General features: G+C 35.3%; 1 protein-coding gene across 2 annotated transcripts in view; it reads right to left on the reverse strand.

Annotated features, from left to right (window-relative positions):
* The window catches only part of LOC150093236 (activating molecule in BECN1-regulated autophagy protein 1-like), a 327,434-nt gene that overhangs the window by 85,985 nt on the left and 215,683 nt on the right, over positions 1-25,766 (reverse strand). For both annotated transcript variants that reach the window (XM_090413653.1, XM_090413652.1), the window contains exon 11: positions 20,419-20,499. In XM_090413653.1, the coding sequence (XP_090269779.1) occupies positions 20,419-20,499 (81 nt within the window). The remainder of the gene's footprint in view (positions 1-20,418; positions 20,500-25,766) is intronic.

The following is a 25,766-nucleotide window of genomic DNA, read 5'->3' on the forward strand; positions in this document are numbered from 1 at the left end:
AGCTCTTTGGTCAACTTGCATTATGAAACTATCATAGTTTCTACATTTGGCTTTGAAATAATGCTCGATCTAATATCCACTTTGCATACATAATTTTGCATCGCTGAACTGAAGCTTTTTGGATCTTTATTTTAGTAATCAGTTTTATGCACTGACCGAGAGTATGTTTACGTAAAATACATTTCTCTGACATTTTGAGTTCCTTATACTAAATGAGAGCTTTTGGTTTCTTAAGGGTTTTGCCTGGTCTCTGAAGAGAATCAACCAGTTCAAAACAGCTGTCAGGCTACTGAAACCTTATCAAAATGCACTAATAAAAGGCAAATATATAGATATGATAACTAATATTTAAGGAATTGACAGCGTATACTGGAAATATAGATTAAATAAACTTTAATATATACTTTCCGATATTTCGGCGAACGTCACATTGCCATCTTCTTGGGAACTTACTAAAAGACACGTGCACACAAGTACTAATAACAGCAAATGAGACTGAAGCTAGGAAGCTAGCGTTTCCTAAAGTCCTGATGGTGCCCCCTGGCGGGCTAAATTGGTAGTTCTTGGCCTTTGGGCTGAAGTTCTTCTGATAAAAGTTTCCCAAATTTGGGGCAGTTTCATGCATCCAAATTTGTTGAGGTTTGGCATGTTCCTAAGGGCTGTTATTAGTACTTGTGTGCACGTGTCTTTTAGTAAGTTCCCAAGAAGATGGCAATGTGACGTTCGCCGAAATATCGGAAAGTATATATTAAAGTTTATTTAATCTATATTTCCAGTATACGCTGTCAATTCCTTAAATATTAGTTATCATGTTTAACCAGCATATAAGCCTCTCAACAAGAAAAATATATAGATACTTGGGCAGCACCTATGTCTTTTAAGTAGTCTGCACTAAGGCAACTCATGAATACTGGGGAGTGTATTCCTGTAAGCTCTCTGGTCAACTTACCTAAAGAAACTTTCATAGTTTCTACATTAGGCTTTGAAATAATGCTGGATCTAATATCCACTTTGCTTATATAATTTATTTTCTATGTTCCTACCAAAGTCTTCCAATGACTTTTGTTTAGCAAGTTTTACACAAGTAATTCACTTTCTTACATGTTTCTATGTATTCTCTCAGAGCACAAGCTGATTTACTTTCCAATAACTTTTCGTATGCTTTTCTTCTTATCCTTGACTGCCTCTTTAGCTTTCTGACTGTACCATGGAGTTCTGATTTTTCTATTCTTTCTTTCTTGCAGACAACTCCCTCTGATTGAATCAATCAATTTTCTTCATGATCTGGCACTGAATCTCGAAAGTTTGTTTCTTATTTTCAAACTCTTTCATTTTTTCCTGAATATGAGTGTATTTGAGTTTGTAATTCACCCCTGAAAGCTTCTCAACTTTGATTCATTTTAAAACATTCTTGCACACTTTTCTTTTCAATGACATTAAATTTTATCCTTCTCACTACTGAATAGTAATACTCTAATTTCAAATCCACTATATACCTGTGTCCTGAACAAGCATGAAGATATCGTTATGAACAATAACATGGTCAATGAGATTTTTCTTATTGCTTGCATCTTCTCGCCATGTGAATTTGTGCACATCTTTAGACTGAAACATGTTGTTGTTAGCAATACTTAATCCATGTCTTGAATAGAAATCCAAAAGGTACTTACCATTATTATTAGCTTTGCTCTTTTCTCGAAATTTCCCCAAAACATTTCTATATGTCTAATTATCATTACCCACTCTGCCATTTAGATCTCTTACTAAGACCAACTTTTCCTTTTTCTTTGTGTCAGCAGCCTTCTCTAATGCCTCAAAAAGTTTCTCCATTTCTTCCTTAGTATGATAGAACTTTCTGTGGTGTATATGTATTCATAGGCACAAATACGTCTCGACATCCAGTTCCCCAATTTGATATGTCTACATCACTTGACTTAATACTATCTACCATTCAAGATGATTATCCCCATGTTTAGTATTGAACATTATAGCTACTCCTTTTCCCTGATCATTATTATTGGAATATAACATCTTGTATTTGTAAGAAAGTTCTCACCTGGTTTTGTCTTTGTTTCAATAAACCTATTATCTCAATCTGGTACTTATCCAATTCTTCTTCTTCTTTCATTTCTTTTCTATTGATGTCTCTTATGTTGAGGATGCCAACCTTGATTTTGAGTTGGGATGTGTTCCAGTAGCAGACTTTTATGCTGTTCATTCTGGTTCCCTGACGAAAACAACATGAGCTGTGGTTTTTAACCTGAAAATGAAACAACCAGCGCGAAGTCCTATCAGATTGTATGACCATGTCATTTTAGTTTAAGCCAAGAAGAATACAATTTAGTCAGCTAAATCCCATACTGACAGCCCATCCTTGTTCATTCGGTATCCAGGTAGATAACTACTAATGGGAGTGCACCATGAAAAGGTGAAGATTGGACATTAGGTCTGAAAGTCCTAGTTGGTCCTATGCATTCCTTAAAAAGCTATGTGGAGGTTTCTTCTCAGTTATCTAACTTTGATCCTTAAAGGCCTCTAAAGGCACTATTTTAGTTTATTATAATTGCCTGTCTTATAGTTCCATATATGTTCTTTCTTAGCCAAAGCTCTTATATTGTTATCTTCAAAGTCAAAATTACACGATCACTCTCACCAATCGGAAGCATAATAGTCAACTCGCATAGAGCTGGATTCTCAGATACTATTACTAGGTTCAAGGTTCCTGATTGCAAGCCCCTTGTATCATGTGTTGATTGAGGTAGTTTTGCCTGAGTAATACTATAAATTCATTTCACCTCATTTTATATGCTTTCTCTGTCCTTCAGTCTAAATTCCCTTAGTTAAAGTAACACACAATGACATATATTCATAAGATTTATCTGATATGAATATGCTGATATGCTAATATTTATCTGATAGGCAGTTCACAATTCCCTTCAGATGATCTTAGCATAACAGAACCCAAATGAATATTGTTCCTGTTAACTTCTATTTCACACCAAACAGCCTGAAACCTATTAGTAGCACTTTCCCCATCCTTCTTGCTCGCCTTCCTGAATAAACTGAACTCACTGCATTCTATTCCTGTAACAATATCTTCTTCTGTCAGTAAGATCTCACTAATGCCCATGATTTTTAGTTTCATCACAATGCTAAGAATGCCTTGCTTTTATTACAATGCATCTGGCATTAGTGTATACACATGACTACTGACTATCTGACTGATGAGTTAAATCATGAATCCCCCCCTCATTTCTACAACACTTCTTTCTTCACAAACCCTACAGTTCTCCATTACCTGGGATCATCCCTAACATGCTATCATTTTCTCTCTATGTAATTACATTCATAATTTCTACTACTTAAGTCAACAATCTACAAACTGCACACCATTTCTCCTACACAATCTATGTGCTACTCATTTGCAATTGCAGCTTTCTTCCTCAACTCACTCCTGTCATACCATGGCAATACATGACAATCTTTACTCTTTCGTTCTTCTTTTTCATTTTGCTCAAAAAAACTCTTTCCCCTCTTCTCTCATACCATACTTTTTCTCCTCTTAAATAATTTGTTCTGACCGAATACAACTGTATCCTACACTCCTTCTACTTGCTTATATACTGCTTCAGTCACACCAATCTTCATGCTGGAAAACACATGCTTTCATTGCTTGCTTGTCCACTACATCTCTAATAATGAAAATGTTGTATATGATTATATTCATTTTTTTAATTCATTTTTGTTTTTTTGATCCTTCTTTTCCTTTTTCATGTTTTGTCTCCTTCCCTCCTATTTTCCAAGCACTTTTCTAGTCTCTAACTCACAGTACTTCAAAGGCTCAGTATTTCCAACAGTGTAAACATTTCTTTTACACTTATTTCCTTTAATCTCCTTTTCATACAATCTCTCACCTCTTTCACAATGCTATCATCATCTTACATTCTAACACCTTTATTCTTGTTTGCATTCTTCTTGGCTTGCATCACTGCTTGCCACATCATCTCATTTTCAGATTGAGGAGTATGAAATACTGAATCTGCCTAATTGTCACACATTTCTGGCAAATTCTTGCACCACTGACTCCTACTTCCCCTTAAATTATATGCATTCATCATTGTATACATTTACACTCATATACATCAAATGAAATTTTTAAATTCAAACTCAACAAATCATGTATAGACCCAGGCTTTTGCCTAAAATTAATAATAGAGAAAAGAAGAGTATGCAATTTAGAAGCACATATTACATTTATTGACTTTGAAAAAGTATTTGATAAAGTTAAAAGTATTTTATTCAACATATTAAAAGAATGACAAATACCAAATAATATTCTAAAACCTATCATAAGTATATATGAAAATAAACAAATAAGATTAAATTATGAACTATCATATCCGAGAGATAAACCAAGGAGTCTGACAGGGATGGCCCCTTTCAGCAACTGTTTTTAATATTTATCTAAATGAAATAATAATAATAAAATGGAATAAAAATTTCCATGAAGGTATTAAACTTTCTCCTACTGTGAACTTAAACACTTTCCTTTTTGCTGATGACTATATAATAATTACAAATTCAATTGATAACTTACAGAAAGATATTTTACATTTCATTTAAATGAAATAGCCAAAGATTATGGAATGATAATATCAATAGAAAAATCAAAAACGATGGCCTTTAAAGGACAACATCCAATAATAACTAAAATAGTAATAGATAACAAGATTTTAGATCAGGAGAATTCATTTAACTACCTAGGATATATGATTACATATGAAAATAAAAAAGATATAAACCTAAAAATTGCAAAATATTTAAAAATAATAGGCGTAATGAACTCTATATTTAAACCTAACCTAGTTCAAAAACAAACACGACTAACGTATACAATACAATGGCCCTACTAGTCCTATTGTATAGAAGTGAAATCTGGATATTAAAACAAAAAGACAAACGAAGATTAAAAATAGCTAAAATTAAGTTTATGAGAAAAACTGCAAAATATACTCTACTTCAAAAGAAATGAGGGAATTTTTAAAGAATTAAACCAGGAATCAGTAATAGAAAAAAATTAAAAAATATAAACATAAATGGATGGAACACGTTGAAAGAATGAAAACAGAAAGATTACCATAAATTATAATATATATTTAGTTGAATCCTTTATCCAAGTGTAAGCAAACAAAGTTTGTGCCTGAAGTATCTTCAGGACTGGGGCAACTCGTGGTAAAGGTGATATAAGTTCTCATCACTTGCAGACATATATAATGCTATGCATTAAGGGAAGGGTCACTACCCAGACCGGTTTCGACCTTTACTGAGGTCTCATCACTGGGAGCCAGACCCAGTGGTGGTGATACCAAGGTGGAAGTAATAGAGAAGTCATTACCTATACGAGTTGCCACAAGGTGTCACACCTTATTATTAAATTACTTCGGATTAGAGAAAGATGTTGGAAGTTTTTTCACTTGGTTAGACAATAAATTATATATTTAGTTTAATCGGGGTGCTTAAGGATCAAAGCTGCATAACTGAGAGGAGACCTCCACATAGCCTTTAAAGGAATGTGGAAAATCAACCAGGGCTTCTGACCTAATGTCCAATCCTCACCTTCTGGTGGTGCACCCTGTTGGGTATCTACCTGGATACTGAACGAATGAGGATGGGCTGGCAATTTGGGATTTAGCAGACCAAATTGTGTTCTTATTGGTTAAACCAAAATACAAAATGATGCTACAACATGACAAAATTTCATGCCGGCTGGGGCACGCCCGGTTAAACAAGGCCCCCGTTGTTTTCGGCAGGGAACCAGGGCAAACAGCGAAAAGTCAGCTACTGGAACAAATCTGAAAACACAAAATCTGAACTCAACATCACCAGGGTTAAAGATCGATACTATCAACGTAAGAAGCCTGAATGGCAAAGAAATGGAGTCAGCTGAGGAATTAAATAAGTACCAGATCCATATAATAGGGGTGACTGAAACAAAAAAGACAAAAACTGGCAAGATCTTTCTGAGCAATAAATATAAATGTTATATTCAGGCAATGACAATCAAGGAAAAGAAGTTGTAGCCATAGTATTCAACACAAAATATGAGGCTAATCTTCTTGAATGGCAGGCAGTCTCAGGTAGAGTAATGTGGGCAAATATGAGAATGGGTTGGTTGGTTGGTTTATAGTTTATTTGGCACAAAAACTACAAAGGTCATACTGTGCCATACTAAAGGTTACAACATTAGCATTTACAGAATTGTAAACAATATGTCTGTACAAGAATCTAGTTTCACAAAGCAGCATCTCTAGGTAAACAGAACTGCTGCAGAGGGCGCAGCAACACACAGGGTCAGAGGTTATTACAGTAGTGCAAAAATAGCTAACAATATAAGTTAATACATAATATATGAAACACTAAGCCAAGGAATGCAGTATTTACATATATGTAAAATTATAATAGATGCCTTTATAGCAGTACAAAAATAGGCAAAAAGGGATTATTATACAATATGCATGGATGAAAATTAAATTTAGCAATGCAGTAGAAACAGAATTTAGAATACATATAAACAGAATTACTAGAAAGTACACAAATAGATAAGATGTCCTATAGCACTACATGATTATTCGAAAAAATTAAGTAGTAAATAAGATGCATACACAAAATGTATGTTAAGTGATGCAGTATCTACATATAAACAAAATTACTGCAACGGTTTCAGCAGTACATAAATAGATAACTATAGGTTAACATATGTATATACAAAACAAGTCAAGGAAAGCAGTGTCTACAGCTAGTAAGATTGCAACAAACATTATTATACTAATACTTAAAGAGTCAGAAAGGAATTATTATACAGCATTGATGCATAAAATTTAAGTTTAGGATTATGGTATTTATATATTAACAAAATTACAGCAGGATGATACAAATATACAAGATCAAGGCCCATGGTAATACATAATTAGTCAGATTTAACCTAATGAATATATATGTATAAAAGTTAAGTTAAGCAAAAAAAAAAAGTATTTACATATAAACAAATTTATGGTCAAATGTGTTTGTACAAATTAATTCTTTCTAAAAAATTAACATCATGCAATTTGCCTGAGTCTGCTAGCATTTCCCTGAGTGTATATGGCTTGGTTAAATAGGTGAAAATTTCATTCCTCTCTCGTGTAAATTTTTGACAATCTATCAGAATATGATGAATAGTGAGATGTGTGTTGCATTTTTCACATATGGGAGGGTCATCAGCTCTCAGTAAATGAGAATGCTTAAGGTGACTGTGAACTATGCGGAGCCTAGCAAGGATAACCTCCTCCCTTCTCTTTGTACGTTGACTAGAATGCCCGTGTTTAATTTCAGGTTTAATGTTATATAATTTGTTTGTTGATGTTTCTTGCCATGTTAACTCCCACTAAGCAATTAGCTTTGATCTTATGGGTTGTCTGTAGTCTGTATATGGAACTGCCAAATAGTATGTGGAGAAGGTATGGGCTGATTTAGCAGCTGCATCTGCAGCTTCATATCCTTTGATTCCGATGTGGCTGGAAATCCTGCAGAACTGAACATCGAAATTAAGGATTTTCATTTCGTGAAGCAGGTGTAGCCCTTCATAGAGTACTGGATGAGGATTATACATAGGAGAGGAGATAGCCTGTAAAGAGCTCAATGAGTCTGTATAAATTATACACTTTTGGTAGCAGTTTTCTTTTATATGCACAAGTGCAAGCTGAATGGCATGTAACTCTGCTGTATAATTACTGCAGTCTGGTGGGATCTGATTTGAGATAATAATGTCAGGAAACACAGCAGCACAGCCAACGGAGGTGTTAGTTCTTGAACCAGCAGTATATATGAGTAAGAAATCAACATGTGCTGCTCTGTGTGCATTAAACAAAGCACACAGATTTCTGTAGCTGACAAAGTGAGAGGTTGCAGATGGTGTGCAAACCTGCCATGGAGGAATGATGTTATGTTTAGTGTAGCTAATGTTGTCAACATTTATACTATCAGCTTTGCACAGTTTCTTTAATATGCATACCAAAAGGATGTATAGCAGTTTGATGTGTGTGATATTGAGCTTCCCAATGCAGAGAAAAGATACTATTCCATGTAGGGTGATCTGGGAGAGATTTTATTTTTAGGGCGTAATTAAGAGACGACTGTTTCCGTCGAAGTGATAGAGCCGGTTCATTTGCTTCTACATAGAAGACTTAGAGTGGGTTAGGTGCGAAAGGCACCAGTAGCTATCCGTATACCTGATGATGGATAGAATCCAACCATCATAGGTTACTCTGTCTTGCCGAACCATAGACTTGGGACCCATAATCCAGCTTTGAACGTATAAGTGCACAATAAAGATGGAGCAATGAAGCTCGATCAGCACCCCACCCAGTAGAGGATAGAGTGCGAAGGAGGTTCAAAGTTCTTTTGCACTTTTCTCTTAGTTGATGAATGTGTGCTAGAAATGTGAGTTTTCTGTCAAAAATGAGTCCCAAGAACTTGGTTTCTGTAGTTACTGGAATAACAGTAGGTCCCATTCTTAGTTCAGGATCTGGTTAATGAGTGCGTTTTCGACAGAAGTGTACACAGACACTTTTTTTCTGTAGAAAACCTAAACCCATTATTAAGAGCCCACAGAGAGACATGATCAATTGCTTGCTGAAGTCGTCTTTCAATTATCCTCATGTTACATGAGTGACAGTATATTGTGAAGTCATCAACATATAGAGCATTGTCTACAGTGGGAGGAAGCTGTTCAACGATTGAGTTGATTTTAATAGCAAAAAGGGTTACACTTAAGACAGAACCTTGGGGAACACCTTGTTCTTGAAGATATGGTCGAGATAGTGTACTTCCCACTCTGACTTGGAAAGTTCGCCTGGACAGAAAGTTTTTAATAAATATAGGGAGGTGTCCTTTGAGACCTAGGTTATAGAGGTCTTTTAATATGCCATATCTCCAGGTTGTGTCATAAGCTTTTTCCATCTCAAAAAAAAACCGAGACAAGATGTTCTCGTTTCAGAAATGCATCTCTTATACAAGTTTCTAACCGAACTAAATGGTCTAAAGGCGATCAATGTCTATGGAAACCACATTGTGTACTGGAAAGCTTTCTAAATGCCAGAGAAATCTGGCATTAACCATTTTCTCTAGTATCTTACAAAGACAGCTGGTCAGAGCAATGGGTCGATAATTATTTGCTTGTGTTGGATCTTTTCCTGGTTTTGGAATATCAATGACAACTGACTTATGCCAAGAATTTGGAAACTCTTCTTCTGCAAGTATTCTATTGTATAATAAGAGAAGAAGATCCATAGAAGATGATGGTAGATGTTTTATCATTTCATAACGGATGTCATCAGGTGAGATTGTAGGAGAGCTCTTTTTAGTTCCTCCTTGACAAATGGCTGAAAAATGTTGGTAGAAAAATTAAGCCTTTGTTTCTCTTGCTGCTCTTTCAGTATTAAAAATTCCAGAGAATATGAAGCTGTTGCTGAGATTTTAGCAACCGTTTCTCTCAAAGTATCTGCAATAGCTTTGGGATCAGCAAGAAAACTTCCTTTATAGTCTAAGGTGGACAAACAATGTGTACTATATCTGCCTTTCATTTTCCGGATTTTATCCCATACAATATTTCTGAACTGGTCATGTAGTAAATTGGATCCATGATTGTTTTTGACTCTGACGTCTTACAAAACGTGCTTTGGCTTGAGCACGCTTGAAAGTTATTAAATTTGATGTGGTGGGGTATCTACGAAATATGCTCCATGTTGATCTTTTTTGGCTGCCTGACATTCTGGGTTCCACCAAGGCTTTGGATAGACTGGAAATAGAGATGATGTTTTTGGGATGGAGGTTGTTGCTGCCTGGACAATGCATTCTGTTATATATTTTACAGCTTCATTGATAGGTGTTTGACTGATGGCATCAGTATTAAATTTTGCAAGATGAGAGAAAGTGTTCCAGTCAGCCTGGTCTGTTTTCCATATAGGTATCCATGTGGGTGAACATGGTTCCTGTGAAGACATTGTACAGAGAACAGGAAAGTGATCACTTCCATATATGTTCTCTTCAACGTCCCACATGAGCAGTGGAAGAATGGAAGGGGAACAGATTATAAGATCAATTGCAGAATATGAGTGGGTAGGCATATGGAAGAAAGTATCGAGTTTATTATTTAGAAGGGAAAGGTTATTATCATCAAGAATTTTTTCAATGATTCGACCTCGTCTATTAGTGTTGGCACTACCCCATAGAGTATTGTGACTGTTAAAGTCACCCATCAAAAGTATGGGTTCAGGCAGTTGCGAGATAAGGTTATCAAGATCAACTTCATTTAACTCAGCATTTGGTGGTAAATAAATTGAACATACTGTAATAAGGAATCCAACAGAGAAGCAAATCACTACCGCTTCCAGAGAAGTATTAAGTTGGACCTGATGGAAAGGAGTATGACTGCCCACTAGGATAGCTACTCCTCCATGGGCAGGACCATCTCCAGTTCTATCCTTATTATGTACAACAGGGAAATTCCTAAAAGTACCGCCCTCATTGGGTCTTAAGTAAGTTTCCTGTAGACAGAAACAGAAAGGTTTGTGTTTCTGCAACAACATCTTGATATCGTCAATATTCTGGCGGATCCCACGACAGTTCAATTGTAAAATTTTCCTATTGTTTGAATTTTATTGACTTGTCTGGTTTTCAAGAGGTTGAGGGCTTACCTTTGTCAGATTTATATTTATCCACTGTTTTAGGGAAGTATGGACGGCCAGTGTCCATCTCTTCCTCTGGTAGAGTGTTCAAAACATCAAATGTGTTAGGGTTAGTTGGTATGCTTACTTTGCTTTCAGTGGGTATCGAGGTATCCGTTTTTTCTGTGCGAGTGTCTGGTGGTTTATCTTTGAGTAAAGTCTCCACCATAATTTTTTTGACAGATGAGTTTTCATTGAATGGGACCATTTTTGAAGTAGTCTCTCGAGTAAGCCCATAGGTCTTGTGATTAATGCGCTCAACAGAGAAGCACTTGCGATCGTAAAGTTCAGATATGGTGAAATTATCAATTGGTGGAATAGATATATGTTTGTGTTGCTGTTGGCACTTTTTTAGTTGTTACTTTTTCAGCATAAGAGGATTGTAGAACAGGTGTAATGGTGGCTAGCTTTCTTTTTGCATCCTGATATATTATGTTTTGTTCTGTTTTAATTTTTTGTATCTCTTTTTCATCTTTCCATTTCTGACATGCACAAGAGTATGCTGGATGATCTCCCTGACAGTTGACACATTTAGCTTTTTTTTCACAGCAAGATTTATTTTCATGTTCTTTACTACCACATCGGGCACAGGTAGTAGAACCACAACAGGCAGTTTGGGCAGGTCCATATCTTTGACATTTAAAGCATCTTAGCGGACTAGGGATGTACATTCTAACAGGACAGCTGAGATACCCTGCTTTTACAGATGTCGGAGGACTAGGTGTATCAAAAGTAAAGGATGATGTTCTTGGTTGAGACCAGGCAACCATCCCTGCATATCAGAATGCGCTTCAGATTCGTCACTCCTTGATCTTTAAGCTCTGAACATATCTCCTCATCAGGAACCTCAAGGAGATCTCATTCTAATATCACTCCTCTACTGGAATTGAGTGTTCTGTGAGGTGTTACTGCAATTTGTATTCCACCCATTGTCGTTGCTCTCAGTAGTTTCTCGGAATGTTGTTTGCACATTGTTTCCACGAGGATATCACCAGAATGCAATTTCTTGACAGTTTTGGGAGGTCCTGCCAGTCCATCTAAACCTTTTTGGATAAAGAAGGGTGACATTTTCCCAATTGGTTTTTCACCTGTTGCATGAATGATTAAAAAGGTTGGTACATTTATGTTAGTATCCGATATCTTTTGTTTCTTACTTCTGTTTCCATATGCTGTGTCTATATTATCAGTCCTTGGTTGGGACTTTGTTAGGGTCCCTGAAACATTTGAGGATGAAGAATTCATATTTAAGGAATTTTTAATTCGGCGCCAGAGCTCTCCACCCACCACGAAGCCCAACATGGATGCCCACTACCGAGCAAGCAAAGACTGCGCTCAGGAGTGGAACGCCAGGGCTACCCTGGATGCTATACCGGCACTGCAGCAGATCTAGGATCATGACCCCGGACCATGGTGTGAGAGGTGAGAGACTTACTGCAACACACCGTTGACCCTTGCAGGCAAGCCCACTAGCTGATTGATCCTGGCTGGGCCATCCAGAAACACTCGTCTTGCTGAAGCAAGGGCCAAAGTAGTGCAAGACTACCAGGATCCCCCTTTCCGGATGTCCATTGGAAGTACCGCACGGCAAACACGGCAGCAGGGCATTGGATCCCAGTGATGGTGGTCTGAAAAAGGATAGTGAAAAAGATTCAGAAGAAGTAGAGCAAAGAATACGGGAAGAAAAGCAAAGAAAAAGAGGAAGAATGAAAAGGGCCAGCACCTTCACTGTAAGGTCCCCTCCACCATGAACAGGTGCCCCACATAGAGGGGTGAGAATAGGACACTGGACAATGAGACTTATTTGTGTCTATGATCCCACAGAAGGTTCTACTAAGGTAGAAGTGGAGGAATTTTTTGAAAAAGCAACTAACCCAATGAAAAAGGAAAAGTTGGTCCTTGTTGGGGATCTAAATAGCTGAGTAGGAAATGATTGTGAGACATACAAAAATATTTTAGGAAAATTTGGAATACAGAGCAAAGCTAATAATAATGGCAAATATCTGTTGGATTTCTGCTCAGGACATGGATTGGTTATTACTAACACCATGTTCCAACATAAAAATGTGCACAAATTCACATGGAGAGAAGAGGCAAGGAATAAGAAAAGTCTCATTGACTATGTTATTGTTGAGAGTGATGTTTTCTCCCTGGTGCAGGACTCCAGAGTATACAGAGGATTTGAAATTGGAAGTGATCACTATTTAGTCTTGAGCAGGATAAAATTGAATTTCATATTGAACAGAATAACATGTAAGATAGTTTTAAAGTGAATAAAAGCTGAACAGCTCTCAGATGTGAATTATAGATTAAAATACACAAAGATTATTGAAGAAATAATGAAAGAGTTTGAGAACAGGAACCAAACCTTGAAGAAAACCCTGATTGATTCAGCTAGAGAGGCATATGGTGAAGTTGTCTTCAAGGATAGAAAAATCAGAACTCCATGATAGACACAGGAAGTTAAAGAGGCAGTGAAGGAAAAGAAGAAAGCATATCAAAAGTTCCTGGCAAATAAGTCAGCTTCTGCTCTTAGAGAATATAGAGACAAATGCAAGAATGCTAAACACTGTGTAAAACTAGCTAAACAAAAGTCATGGGATGACTTTGGCAAGAACATAGAAAATAAATATCAAGAAGGTGACAAAATATATTGTTGAAGAAGCTTAGGAATGGAGGAAAGAGTGCTGTAAAAGAAGTAAGAGATGACAAAGGTGACATGAAAATGGGAGAAAAAAGATATCCTTGAAGTATGGAGTAATTACTTTGAAAAACTGCTAAATGAAACAAGCAGTGATGACAGCACAGTGATAAAAAACACTACCCAGGAATGCAGTCAGGAATACATATCCATACTTGAAGTAGAAAAAGCCATCGAAGGCTTGAAATGTGGAAAGGCAGCAGGAGTAGATGATATTCGATCAGAAATGCTGAAGTATGGTGGTATAAGAGTCTTACAGTGGCTGCACTGCATAGTTCAGAATGCCTGGACAGAGGGACGAATTCCCGATGATTGGAGTAGAGCTCTCATAGTACCCATATATTAAAAGAGAAATAAAACTGAATGTGAGAATTACAGAGGTATATCCCTACTGAGTGTTCCTGGTAAGATATATGCAATTATACTTGAGAAACGTTGAGAAGAATTGTGGAAGAAAAGCTGGGCGAAGAACAAGTTGGATTCAGGTCAAATAGATGCTGTCAGGATCAGATCTTCATTTTACGACAAATAGTGGAGAAATCATGGGAATATAACAAAGATCTGTATTTAAGTTTTGTCGATTTGGAAAAGGCATATGACAAGGTGCCAAGAGAGAAGCTATTCAATATGCTACAGTTATATGGTGTCAATGGGGCATTATATCAAGCAATACTTAGTCTTTATTTGAGTTGTAAGTCAGCTGCTAGAATTGAAGTACAGGAAGATGGTTTAATGTTAAATCTGGTGTGAGACAAGGATGTACATTATCCCCTGTGTTATTCATTATCTATATGGATCACATTATGAAGGAAAGTGGTATTAAACATGATATCAAAATTGGAGATGTTGATGTCAGCTCTTTGCTTTATGTGGATGATGTTATACTTCTAAATAAATCCGCTACAAATCTGCAAGATTCTCTGATTAAATTGAATAACTGTTGTAATAGATATGGTATGAATGTCAGCAATAAAAAGACAAAGACAATGAAAATAGGTAGAATCACTGAAAATGTCAACTGTGTTGTGAATAGAGAACCTGTGGAACAAGTAAAACATTTCAGCTACTTAGGCACGATTTTTAGTGAAGATGGTAAATTAAATATAGAAATAGACAACAGAATCAACAAAGCTGGTATGGTAGGAAGTCAATTAAATAAACTCATATGGAATAAGAGAGAAAGTTTATTTTTCACTTGGTTAGACTATAATAAATTTAGTTTAATCCTTTATCCAAGTGTGAGCAAACAAAGTTTGCGTCTGAAAGTATCTTCAGGACTGGGGTAAGGTGGTACAACACCAGGCAACTCGTTGCAAAGGTGGAGCAAGCAAACATCACTCCTACCACCTTTGCAACGAGTTTCCCGGTGCTGTACCACCTTACCCCAGTCCTGAAGATACTTTCACACGCAAACTTTGTTTGCTCACACTTGGATAAAGGATTAAACTAAATTTATTATAGTCTAACCAAGTGAAAAATAAACTTTCAACATCTTTCTCTAAATCCAGAGTAATTTAATAAAAAGGTAGCACTCCATTTGGCAACTCCTATAGGTAGAGATGACCTTGCTAATGCTTTTGCCTGTTATCTCCACTTGGGCTTCGCTACCACTCAATAAAGGTCGAAACTAGTCTGGATAGTGGCCCTTCCGTTAATGCATAACATTATACATATCCGCAAGGAGATGTCTTTTGCATTATGGGAGAGACTGAGATAGGAGTGATGTTAGCTTGCTCCACCTTTGCAACGAGTTGCCCGGTGTTGTACCACCTTACTCCAGTCCTGAAGATACTTTCAGGTGCAAGCTTTGTTTGCTCACACTTGGATAAAGGATTAAACTAAATTTATTAGAATAAGAGAGAAATTAGTCGGAACACTAAATTAGCTGTATACAAGACAGTGTTCAAACCAGCTTTAACTTATGGATCTGAGAGTTGGGTCAGAAGTAAAACACTTGACCAAAGACTAGAGACTGCAGATATGAGAATCCTGAGAAAGATTATAGGCGTGAACAGATGGCATCAATGGCAATATCATATTAAAAATGAGGATATTAGGAAAGAACTTGACATTGTCAACATCCAGGAATGCGTTAGCAGAGCTAATCTTAGGTGGTATGGTCACTTAAACAGAATGGATGATGAAAGATTAGCAAAACAAGTGTTCTCTGCCAGGTTGGCAGGAAAACGACCCAGAGGAAGACCAAGATATAGGAGGATTGATACGGTACAAAGTGCCCTAGACGATAGAAATATAAGATCTGATAATGTTGGAGTCTTGACAAGTAACAGACTGATTTGGAGGAAAATTGTAGAATAACTTCCTAAAGTTAGTAATGATGTAAATTTTTCATGTAGTACTATCATATCCTGTACACCCCTTGTGGGTACATGGCAGGAATTTGATGACGATGATGATTTAGTTTAATCTTGTTAAATAGTAGTTAAGTGTGCTATAGTTAAATTTGTTTGCTTACACTTGGATAAAGGATTAAACTAAATATATAATTTATAGTCTAACCAAGTGAAAAAACTTCCAACATCTTTCTCTATTCCAGAGTAATTTAATAATAAAGTATGACACCTTGTGGCAATTCGTATCGGTAAATATGACTTCTCCATTACTTCCACCTTGGTATCACCACGTCTGGCTCCCACTGATGAGACGTCAATAAAGGTTGAAACTGCTCTGGGTAGTGGCCTTTCCCTTAATGCATAGAATTATACATGTCTGCAAGGAGATGTACTTTGCATTATGGTAGACTAATTCAAGTGATGAGAACTTATACCACCTTTGCCACAAGTTGACCCAGTCCTGAAGATATAGGTGCAAACTTTGTTTGCTTAGGCTTGGATAAAGGGTTGAACTAAATATATAATTTATAGTCTAACCACGTGAAAAAACTTCCAATAAGAAAGATTACCAAAACAAGCCTTAAATCAGTGGTTCTTCGCCTTTTAGAAGTCGCGGCTCCCTAAGTATCCTAAAATATTTTCGCAGCCTCCTAAGTTTGTAGTAACATAATAATAATTAAACTTTTTCTTTTTTAAATAGTGGGTTTACTTACTGATTATAATGACAAAAAAAATCAGACAATAGAATCAACTTTATTTAAATGTATTTTAATGAGACCTCTGTTGTTGAACATTCTACTAATTTGTCTATTCTTGCTTCAATTGTGTTGCTATCTGCATGCAGGAGTCTATTCGGAGTTAATTTCATTATGAATGCTGTTGCAAAGCAGTTATAAACGAAGCTTTGACTAATGATTTATTTCCTTTGCTTACTTTTACTTATTTTTTTTACACTTATGACTGGCATTATTTTCTGTTTCACAAGTGTTTACATCATCCATGGAATTATCACTATCACATATTCTTTTTGAACTACCAGGTGTATTTTTATTTGTGTAATCAAATAATGTTCTTTGTTTGCTCCTTTTATAAGGGCTAAATTTTAAGAAATAACAAATCAGTATTACAGCACTGAAAGTTTCAAAAAGTAATTGCACTCAAGCAGCACTTAACAATGTTAAGTTCTATGCATTCATACTAGTATTGTTTAAAACTTCAGAGAATTGCCTTTTTGCTCTTTAAAATAAAGAGCAAAAAATAATTATTTTAAGAGATTTCAAAATTTTAAAAACTAGAAATGTTCTATAAATTTTCTGCCCTATCCCATCCCCGGGTTAAGAATCACTGCTTAAATTACAAACCATTAGGAAAAAGAAAACCAGGACAGCTTCTAAAGAGATTCAATGATAACTTCTAAGGCCAGAACAGGCCTTAGAAGTCATTTCAAGGCCTAAATCCTTGAAAAGCATGATGATGAATTCAAACAAAGGACCCACTGCCTACATTGTTATAATTCACACATGTTTTATCAATACATATAAAACAGGGGTGTGTTGGTAAATTTTTAAGAACTGACTTAAAAAAAAAAGCAGCAGTTTCTTCCTTTGTAAGATTCTTCCCCCTCCTCCCACAACCAAAAGTATTAACAAATTCCATTATCAGCAAGCATCTGCTTAATTTTGCCTGGGTCACTTCTTCTTAGGATAATGATCTTATTAGGTTCACAACAATTCTAGAAATATGAAATCTTTGACGTCGAACATGGGAATGTCATTAATTTAAGAAGTGATAGCTCAGGCAAAATTAAGCAGATCTTTGTTGAAAAATAGTATTCCTGTAAAATTGTAAGTGGAGAGATTATCGCAAAAACTGGATTCTCTGTCATACAAGCTTATTGTTCAAATGTTACTAACCATTGTGAATTGAAGTGCGTGCCACTCTACAGTTTATTGCCATTGTCAGCTTAACAACCAGCTTCAGCACACGATCATCTTCAACAATTTTATATCCACTGTTGGATGAAGGATTTCCCCAAAGTCCTCCATTCAGTTCTATTCTGACCTTTTCTATGCCACTGAGTTCCAGTCATCTCTTTAATCCTATCCTGCCATCATCTCTTTGGTCTTCCTGTAGCTCTCTTTCCATCTCTGGGATACCACTCAGATATCAACTTTGTCGATGTTTGAGTATTACTTCTTGCAATATGATCTGCCCGTTGCCATCTGGATGCTTTAATGTCTTTAACCCTAGTCTGTGCTCTGATCCCGGTGTTATGATTTCTATCTAGAATAGTAATATCAAGTAATGATTTTTCCATTTTCCTCTGGGTAATCCTCAACCTGCTGGTCAATTTTTTAGTCAAGGTCCACATTTCACTACCATGTTATGACTAGAAATATATAACTATTGGATATTTTTCTTTTAAGGCAGATTGGGATATTTCCTTTGAGTGCTTCGTGGCGTTTTCCAAAGACTATCCAAGTTGAATTCCATGTATTCTATTGAATTCGGTTCATCTTGACATATAACAGCCCTTTGGAATATTTGTTTCAATAATGACACCATTGTACTCGGAATAGACAAAGGTAACTTACAGTATCATAGACACCAATATGTTTTATCAAAAATTTTGATTAAATTAAGTAATTTAATCAAAATTTACTTAATGACCAAACCCAAATAAATTACTGACTGTCTAATTTCCAAACATCCAGTAGTAATAAAAATTAATGGTGCTTTTAAAGTGCACAAGGTTGGCTCTTCTCTGTGTCCCATTGTGGGTGCCAGGGTACCTTGCCTATGTCTAATCTTTCAAAATATTTATCAAGGTTAGTAGCCTTGATAAACATATACGATAAGCAGAGTCCTTTGTAAAGAATTCCTTACATTATATTGAGAAAAGAATGGATTAATATTAAACCCGGCTAACCTTCTAGCAAGCTTTGATATTGTTAGCTTGCTCATTAATGTCTATAAGAGATACCTTACATTTTTTACAGGAACAGATATACCATCAGCCTATTCAAGCACTGCCTAAACAGCAATTTTTTTTTTGCTTGAGTGCATCATTTTAGCAACAGTGATAGACACTGTGAACAGCAGAAAGATGTAACTATGGACTTATTGCTTTTCCCATTCTGGCTAGTTTATTCGTGGAGTTGTTTGAAAGACAAGTTTTAGAAAAGTGCCAGTTTAAGACCAAGAATCTGGCCCTTTTTATGTCAGTAACTGAAGGAAGGAGTTATTGAAGGAAGGCGGTTTTCCATTATGCAAAATGAGTACTGTTTGAATATGAGTAGCATCTGCCAAGTTTCTTGGCAGTATTCTTAAGCATTTCTTATATCAGGAAAGATGTCAACCTCCAGGATGCTGTTCAGAGCTAAGGCAAAGCTAAAATCTTTGGAAAGAATAATTTACTTGTCTTGGGTAAGGGCTTGAGAGGAAAGGTTAATGAATACCTTATTCTGAGGCAAGTGCTTGGTTTGGTTTTCTTTCTCAGCCAACATCATCTTCCTCTTCCAATAGAAAGATGGTTTTAGTTATAGTGATTCTGTCTGAGACTACTTTCTTTAAATCTGATGGTTATATCCCATGCACTATCAGCATCCTTACTTTAGTTTAAGGCCATAACCTATTTTGGTTCAGGGCCATAATGTATTTTGGTTCAAAACCATGAAATAGTTTTGAACCAAAATAAAATGCTCCTCTTGGAATAATTCAAAAGGAACTTTTTTTTTTTCTTTCTAATTTCATGAATTAATAATCCTGGATAGAATTTTTTTACCTCTCTAGATTGGAACAGTTTACTTGTTCCACTGAAGATATATTTCTGGATCAGAGCAAAAAATTCAATTTCTAGAAAATAACGCTCCATCTGAAAAACACACACACACACACACTCATATAAATTTATATATATTTATTTATTGACTATTCAGGATTAATTTAAGAAATTATTATAGTGAAAAAAATATCACGCAAATTTATTTCTTGTTACTATGAACAAGTAACAAAACATTGATAATTTAAATTTTATTGAAATGCAAAATGAAAATAAAAGAAAATTTTTATTTACAGAGAAGATATAAGCACTGTGTGTGTGTGTGCGTGCGTGCGCATTTTTCAGACAGAGCATGTATTATTTTCCAAGAGTAAAATTTTTTGCTCCAAACAGCAAGAATTTAAGGGAGGAAAAAATAAATAAAAAAAAACACTCCTCTGGATTAAATCCTCAAAGATAGATCATCAGTTTTTGCAGCAGCATAAAATATATTTACAAAAAATTTCATTCCACTCCAGAATAACTGTCTGAGGATCAAAAAGGATTCGTTCTTCAGATATTTATTTCAATTCTTGGTCATAACAATGTTCCAAGTTGCCCGCCAAATTTTTCATAATTACCAGCTTTGTAATTTCATACATACATACATACCTCCCTTCTTTACTGAAAATGCCACATGCTTAGCCATCTCCCAAGTTAAGTCTATCTCTCTTTTTTCAAATGAAAGTAAAGTGTCCATAGTCAGTCACCCTGGCTATGGATAAATTTTCTGTTGCTATCATCAGAATCAACACTTAGGTCAGTTGTTTATCAATAACTTACCAACCAGCCAGAGGCAGTGAGCTAAATCCCAACGCTGAATGGGTGAATTGTCATCGCCTCTCTGAACTGTTCTTCCTGCAGCTGAAAAAATATAAACGATATTTAAATATAAATTAATGATCAAGTCTAAAAAATGTCAAGCTTCATAAATCAAGAGTTGTAGATAAAAAACATTTGAAAGGAAAATCAGAAATTTTAGTACGGGTTAGTAAATATATTAACACAGCATGTAGCAATGTTAAGAAATCATATCAGTGTCACTGAATTAAGGAAAGGCTATCAATGTGTTCTTTTCTCCTTTACCAGGGGTGTGTGTGTGTGTGTGTGTGTGTGTGTGTGTGCATGCACGCACATGTACATAACATTACATTTTTATTTTAATAAAATATAATTAAAATAACTAGTATTTCAAGGCAGCATTAATCAGTCCACTTTTGGCTTAGAGACCAAAAAGCTGAACAAAAGCTAATTTTTAAGTGCAAAACAAACTTCATCCCAAACTAAAGCAGCATAATGAATTTTGGAAGGGCAGTGTTTTGTATATGAGAGAACTGAAGAAAACTATGAAGAAGAAGAAGAAAAGAAAACTAACTAGCTTCTGATACAATGATCAGTCTTTAATTTCTCAGAGTGCACTTTATTAATAAGCATCCACATACTCATTTTAACATGAATGAGAATAGGTTGAAAATATGGCAGCTGACCACAAAAATCTATTCTTCTGAGTGGTTGAAATCAACAGTGAATTATGATGTTACAAGATATTCAAAAATCATGCTGCACAGGTGTTCCTTGGTTGAGTATACAGCATCCTTTTTTATTTTTTTTTTTTAAATCAAGAAACCAAAGGCAGGCAGTGAAAATTCAGCTACTGGAACATCTCAACTATTACTGCTAAGTACATTGTGTTGAAGATATAAAGCATTAATGGGAAAGACTGCAACATTTTCCCCATTAACAAAGATAATGATACAAACAAAGAGGAATAATTTATTCAAAGATTTTACTGAATAAATTATTTTGTAACTGTTTAGAGACGAGACACTTCTGTAGTAAATTCTGAGGTGACATTTGCTCTCTGGTTTGAAAAACCTTGGTTCAAATCCCATCTCTGAGGCATATACCCATATAGCTGGTCTCATACAGAAGTATGTATAACCAGTTAATTAGGGTTTTTCATTGCAAAACATGAACAATCTGGCTAAAAGAATACATCTGATTAACATGTTAGTTAACCTTAGTTGATTTGGCCTATATAATCCAGCCAAACAAACTAACTCAAACCATAATGATCACAGAAATGGAAGAGCAACTGTAGTATTTAAAATTAACTAAAATGAGGCTCAATGTGAACACTAAAAACTGGATATGTAACTTATTTTCATTTATAACTGACAGTTTTCTTCAGCAGTAGAGAAACAGAGAAATTCTTTGACATATCAGAAAGTACAAGACATACAGGAGTCACTAATTTTGTTAAAGAACTAAAAGGCAGAATAGGAAATAACATAAGGAGCTGTGCCTCTACCTTATATATCAGAAAATCTAACACACAGGATAGAGCTAAAGCTATGGAGCCAGTGTAATATGCCTATTAATATGGTGTTTTTCTGGCCAGTTTGTTTTGCAGATGAAAAATCCAAGTTTATGTAAGAAAAACTTGCATCTTCATATGAAACTGGCTAACCCATTTTAACTAAAAAGCCATTCAAAAGATGGGACTGGAACACAATATTTTCCAAAACGTGTCATCAATACCAACTGAACTATAGAAGCTTTATGTTGAAACATTATGTTTGTGTTAGTAATTCTAGTTCATGGTCTAAACAGAAATCCTGGAGATACTTAGCATTGTTATTAACTCTGTACTTCTCTCCAGATTGTTTTTTTTTTATTATCGCATTTCTGTATGCACCTAAGATTTATTTTAACTTACTGTGTTGTTTAGGTTTCCAACAGGATCCAGCTTTTCCTTTATGTCCATTTTCCTTTAAATTAACTCATAAAACTCCTCTACTTCTTTCCTAGTACCTCCTTCCATTAAACTATATGCAAAAATCAGTCTCATTATTCCATTTTTTTTTTTTTTAATTTTTAAATTTGCTCCCATTATTCTACTTGAAATTGCCTACTATTCAAGAAGTTTATGTTGACTAAACAACACTAAACAAGAAGTTCGTGTTTAGTGTTGAATACTATAGCTGTTCCTTTTTTTTTCCCTGATCTCAAATGAATGAATACAGCATTTTATAATTATTTAGCAATATCTCACCTGTTTTAGTCTTGTTTGTTTAGGTAAAATCAGTTATTTTGAGAAGGTACTTCTCCAATTCTTCTGTTAGTTATATAGTTGTACTTCTTAATCCTCCACACAATGATGGCACTTATTTTCCTTTCTGCTGAGGTTGAGTTTGTTCTAGTAGCTGACTCTTCACAGTTGCTCTGACGTAAAAACAACAAGGGCCATTTTTAAATGGATGTTGTTACAGCTAGCATGACATTTTATGATGTTGCATCATCTTTTCTGTTTATAGTTTAAGTCAATACAGAACATAATCTGGTCAGCTAAGTTCCGTACTGTAGCCTATTGTCATTTATTGATTCATTCAGGTAGATACCTAATAACATCCTCTACTACATGAAGGTGAGGATTGGTATCAGATGAAAAGCCTTAGCCAGGTTCCCTACATCCCTTACAGGATATGTGGAGGTCTCTTTCTAGTTATCTAGCTTTGACTTAAGCAACCCCCAATACAACATACTTTTCCTTAAGTGCTGAATTCAGAAGCTTAAATGGTCTATTTCTCAGGGATCTATCATGCCAAAAAACATTCCCAAAAATTTCATTCTAGAATCACAGAATGTTAATTTTCCATAAGATTTGATTTTTGAAACTTAACTGATTGAAGTAGGTGTTGTGCAACATGTATATTGTAAGAGAAAGTAGTACTGATTATATTTTTTGAATGACAGTAGAGTATTTAGACCATTTTCATGGAGTTGTGTGTGTGCGTGCACATGTGTGTATATCAATTAGTCAGATCTTAATAACAGTACCAGAAAGAAGTGGTCCATGAAAAGAAAAATTCATAAAAAAAAGTTCCTAACCTGCAAATCAACATAAGCCTTAAATAATATAAGGGCACTTGCAAATGAAAATACAACTAAGGTATGTGTAAAACTGGTTAAAGTCATGGGGAACTTTTCAGACAAATAGAGAAGTTATACTAATAGTAGTTAGGCTATTTTATTTTGTAGTAGTTTGACAATGCACAAATGGCCCCAAAACAGTCTTGTAATTTAGTAATAAAATCATGAAAAGTTTATAGATTGCAGCAATTTTTTTTTTTAACTACTTTAGGAAGATATGATACACCATTATCATCAATTTCTTGATATGTGCAATCATGGGGTGTACAGGGTCCTAGGACAGTAGTATTACATGACTAAGTTTACATTATTACTAATCGCCTATGAACAAGTTTCTTCCAAATTAATTCATTACTTGTCAGCACTCCAATATTGTCAAATCTTATATTTCTGCCTTCTGACTGCATCAATTTATCTAGGTTAGTCTTTCTTTGAGTCTTTTCCCTGCCATCAAACATATGCTTGCTATCCTTTTCTCTCCCATTCAGTGTAAGTGACCACACCACCTTAGATCATATCTCGCACGTTCTTGAATGCTAACAATATCAAGTAAAAAAAAAAAAAAAATCCACCCCTTCTTCCTCAGCAGAACCTTCTGTGGAACTAAAGGCACATACAAATTTCACTGTCCAATTCATGTGAAAATTTGTAAACATAACTTCACTTAAAATTACCTGCGAATAAAGAATTTTATCTTTATGCATGGTGTTGAATACTATTGCTACTCCTTTTCTATGATAACTAATGCGTGAATATAAGATCCTATATTTCAGGCCTGCACAACTTGATTGTCTTTGAGGCCCTAAACCAACTTGGACCACCTGACCAAGGGCCAGATCACTTCGGACCTAGAATCATAGACTAGTCCACTGCAGCAAACTAGTCCACTAGTCTGCTACTAACAAATTTACTTAAGTAAATTTGTTAGTAGGTCTACAGTAAATACTAATTAATATGCACATTTAAATTTTTTAGAGAGTTACAATTAAAATTATAATCAAAATTATTTACAAACAGATGTAGCTGCAAAATTTCTCAATAAAAACCACTTAAACATAAACACAAAGTTTACTAATAATTTCACTGAGAATATCACACTTATTCTCAGTGAAATATCAGTGATTGAATGTCACATTGTGACATTCAGAATGTCACAATGTGACACATAGCATTTCTTTGTTGCCACTATTTTATCCAAGTTTGGTGTCATGTTTGAAGTGACCGTTCTTAATATGGCCTCTAAATTGATATCACTTAAAGATGACTGCTGTTTGGTTTTGTTCAAGCTCATGACTGAAAATGTTTGTTCACAAGTATATGTGCTCCCAAACATACAGAAAAATACCTGGTAGGCAGTATCCAACAAACTTTTAAATTTATCCTGATCCAGAATAGAATAAAACTCTTGTAAAGTACTCTCCCTATGCTTGACCCGATAGTTTTCAGAACACTGGAGATCAATAACTTCCATCTGGAGTTCGACAGGTAAATTTCCTGCTTCGACAGAAAATGGATCCTCAATCACTTTTATGTGGACTTCGTCTTCATTACTCGATGGCATTCTTTTCTGAAACTCCTCACTTAGAAGTGATATGTGCTTCTTATATTTTCCACCACTATTGAATGATATTCTGATGGAATATTCTGTCGACAAGTTAAGAAATGTGACATATCCCCATTAGCAAGTTGATTTTCAAACAAACTTAATAATTTCATTTTGAATGCTTTTATAAGAGACATTAAATGAAAAACAAACTTCTTTTTTCCTTGAAGCTGTAAGTTAAGGTCATTCAAGTGACACAAAATGTCACACAAGAAAATTAAATCTTGATTCCATTCTTCATCCATTATTTCTGAGAATTTTTCCATATCTTCTTGAGATTACAAAAATTCAACTAGCTCATTTTTTAGAGATACAAATCGTGACAAAACTTCACTGCTGCTCAACCAACGTACATCAGTGTGGTATGGTAGATCCCTGTACTCGGCATCATTTTCTTCTAGAAATGCCTGAAACATTCTGTGTTTCAAGCCCAGAGCTCGAGTATAGTTGACCAGAGCAAATACTACTTTAATCACATGATCAAACTGCAAAACCTTTGTAACACCTGCTGATGAATTAGGCAGTGAAATTTTGTCAATGGTTTACCTGCATACTGTTCAATAAATGTTACAGCACCAACATTTTTTCCACACAC

Source organism: Typopeltis vanoorti, chromosome 24 (genome assembly GCF_054136105.1).
Source record: "Typopeltis vanoorti isolate ZY-2024b chromosome 24, IOZ_Tvanoo_1.0, whole genome shotgun sequence".
NCBI classification, from domain to species: Eukaryota; Metazoa; Arthropoda; class Arachnida; order Uropygi; family Thelyphonidae; genus Typopeltis; species Typopeltis vanoorti.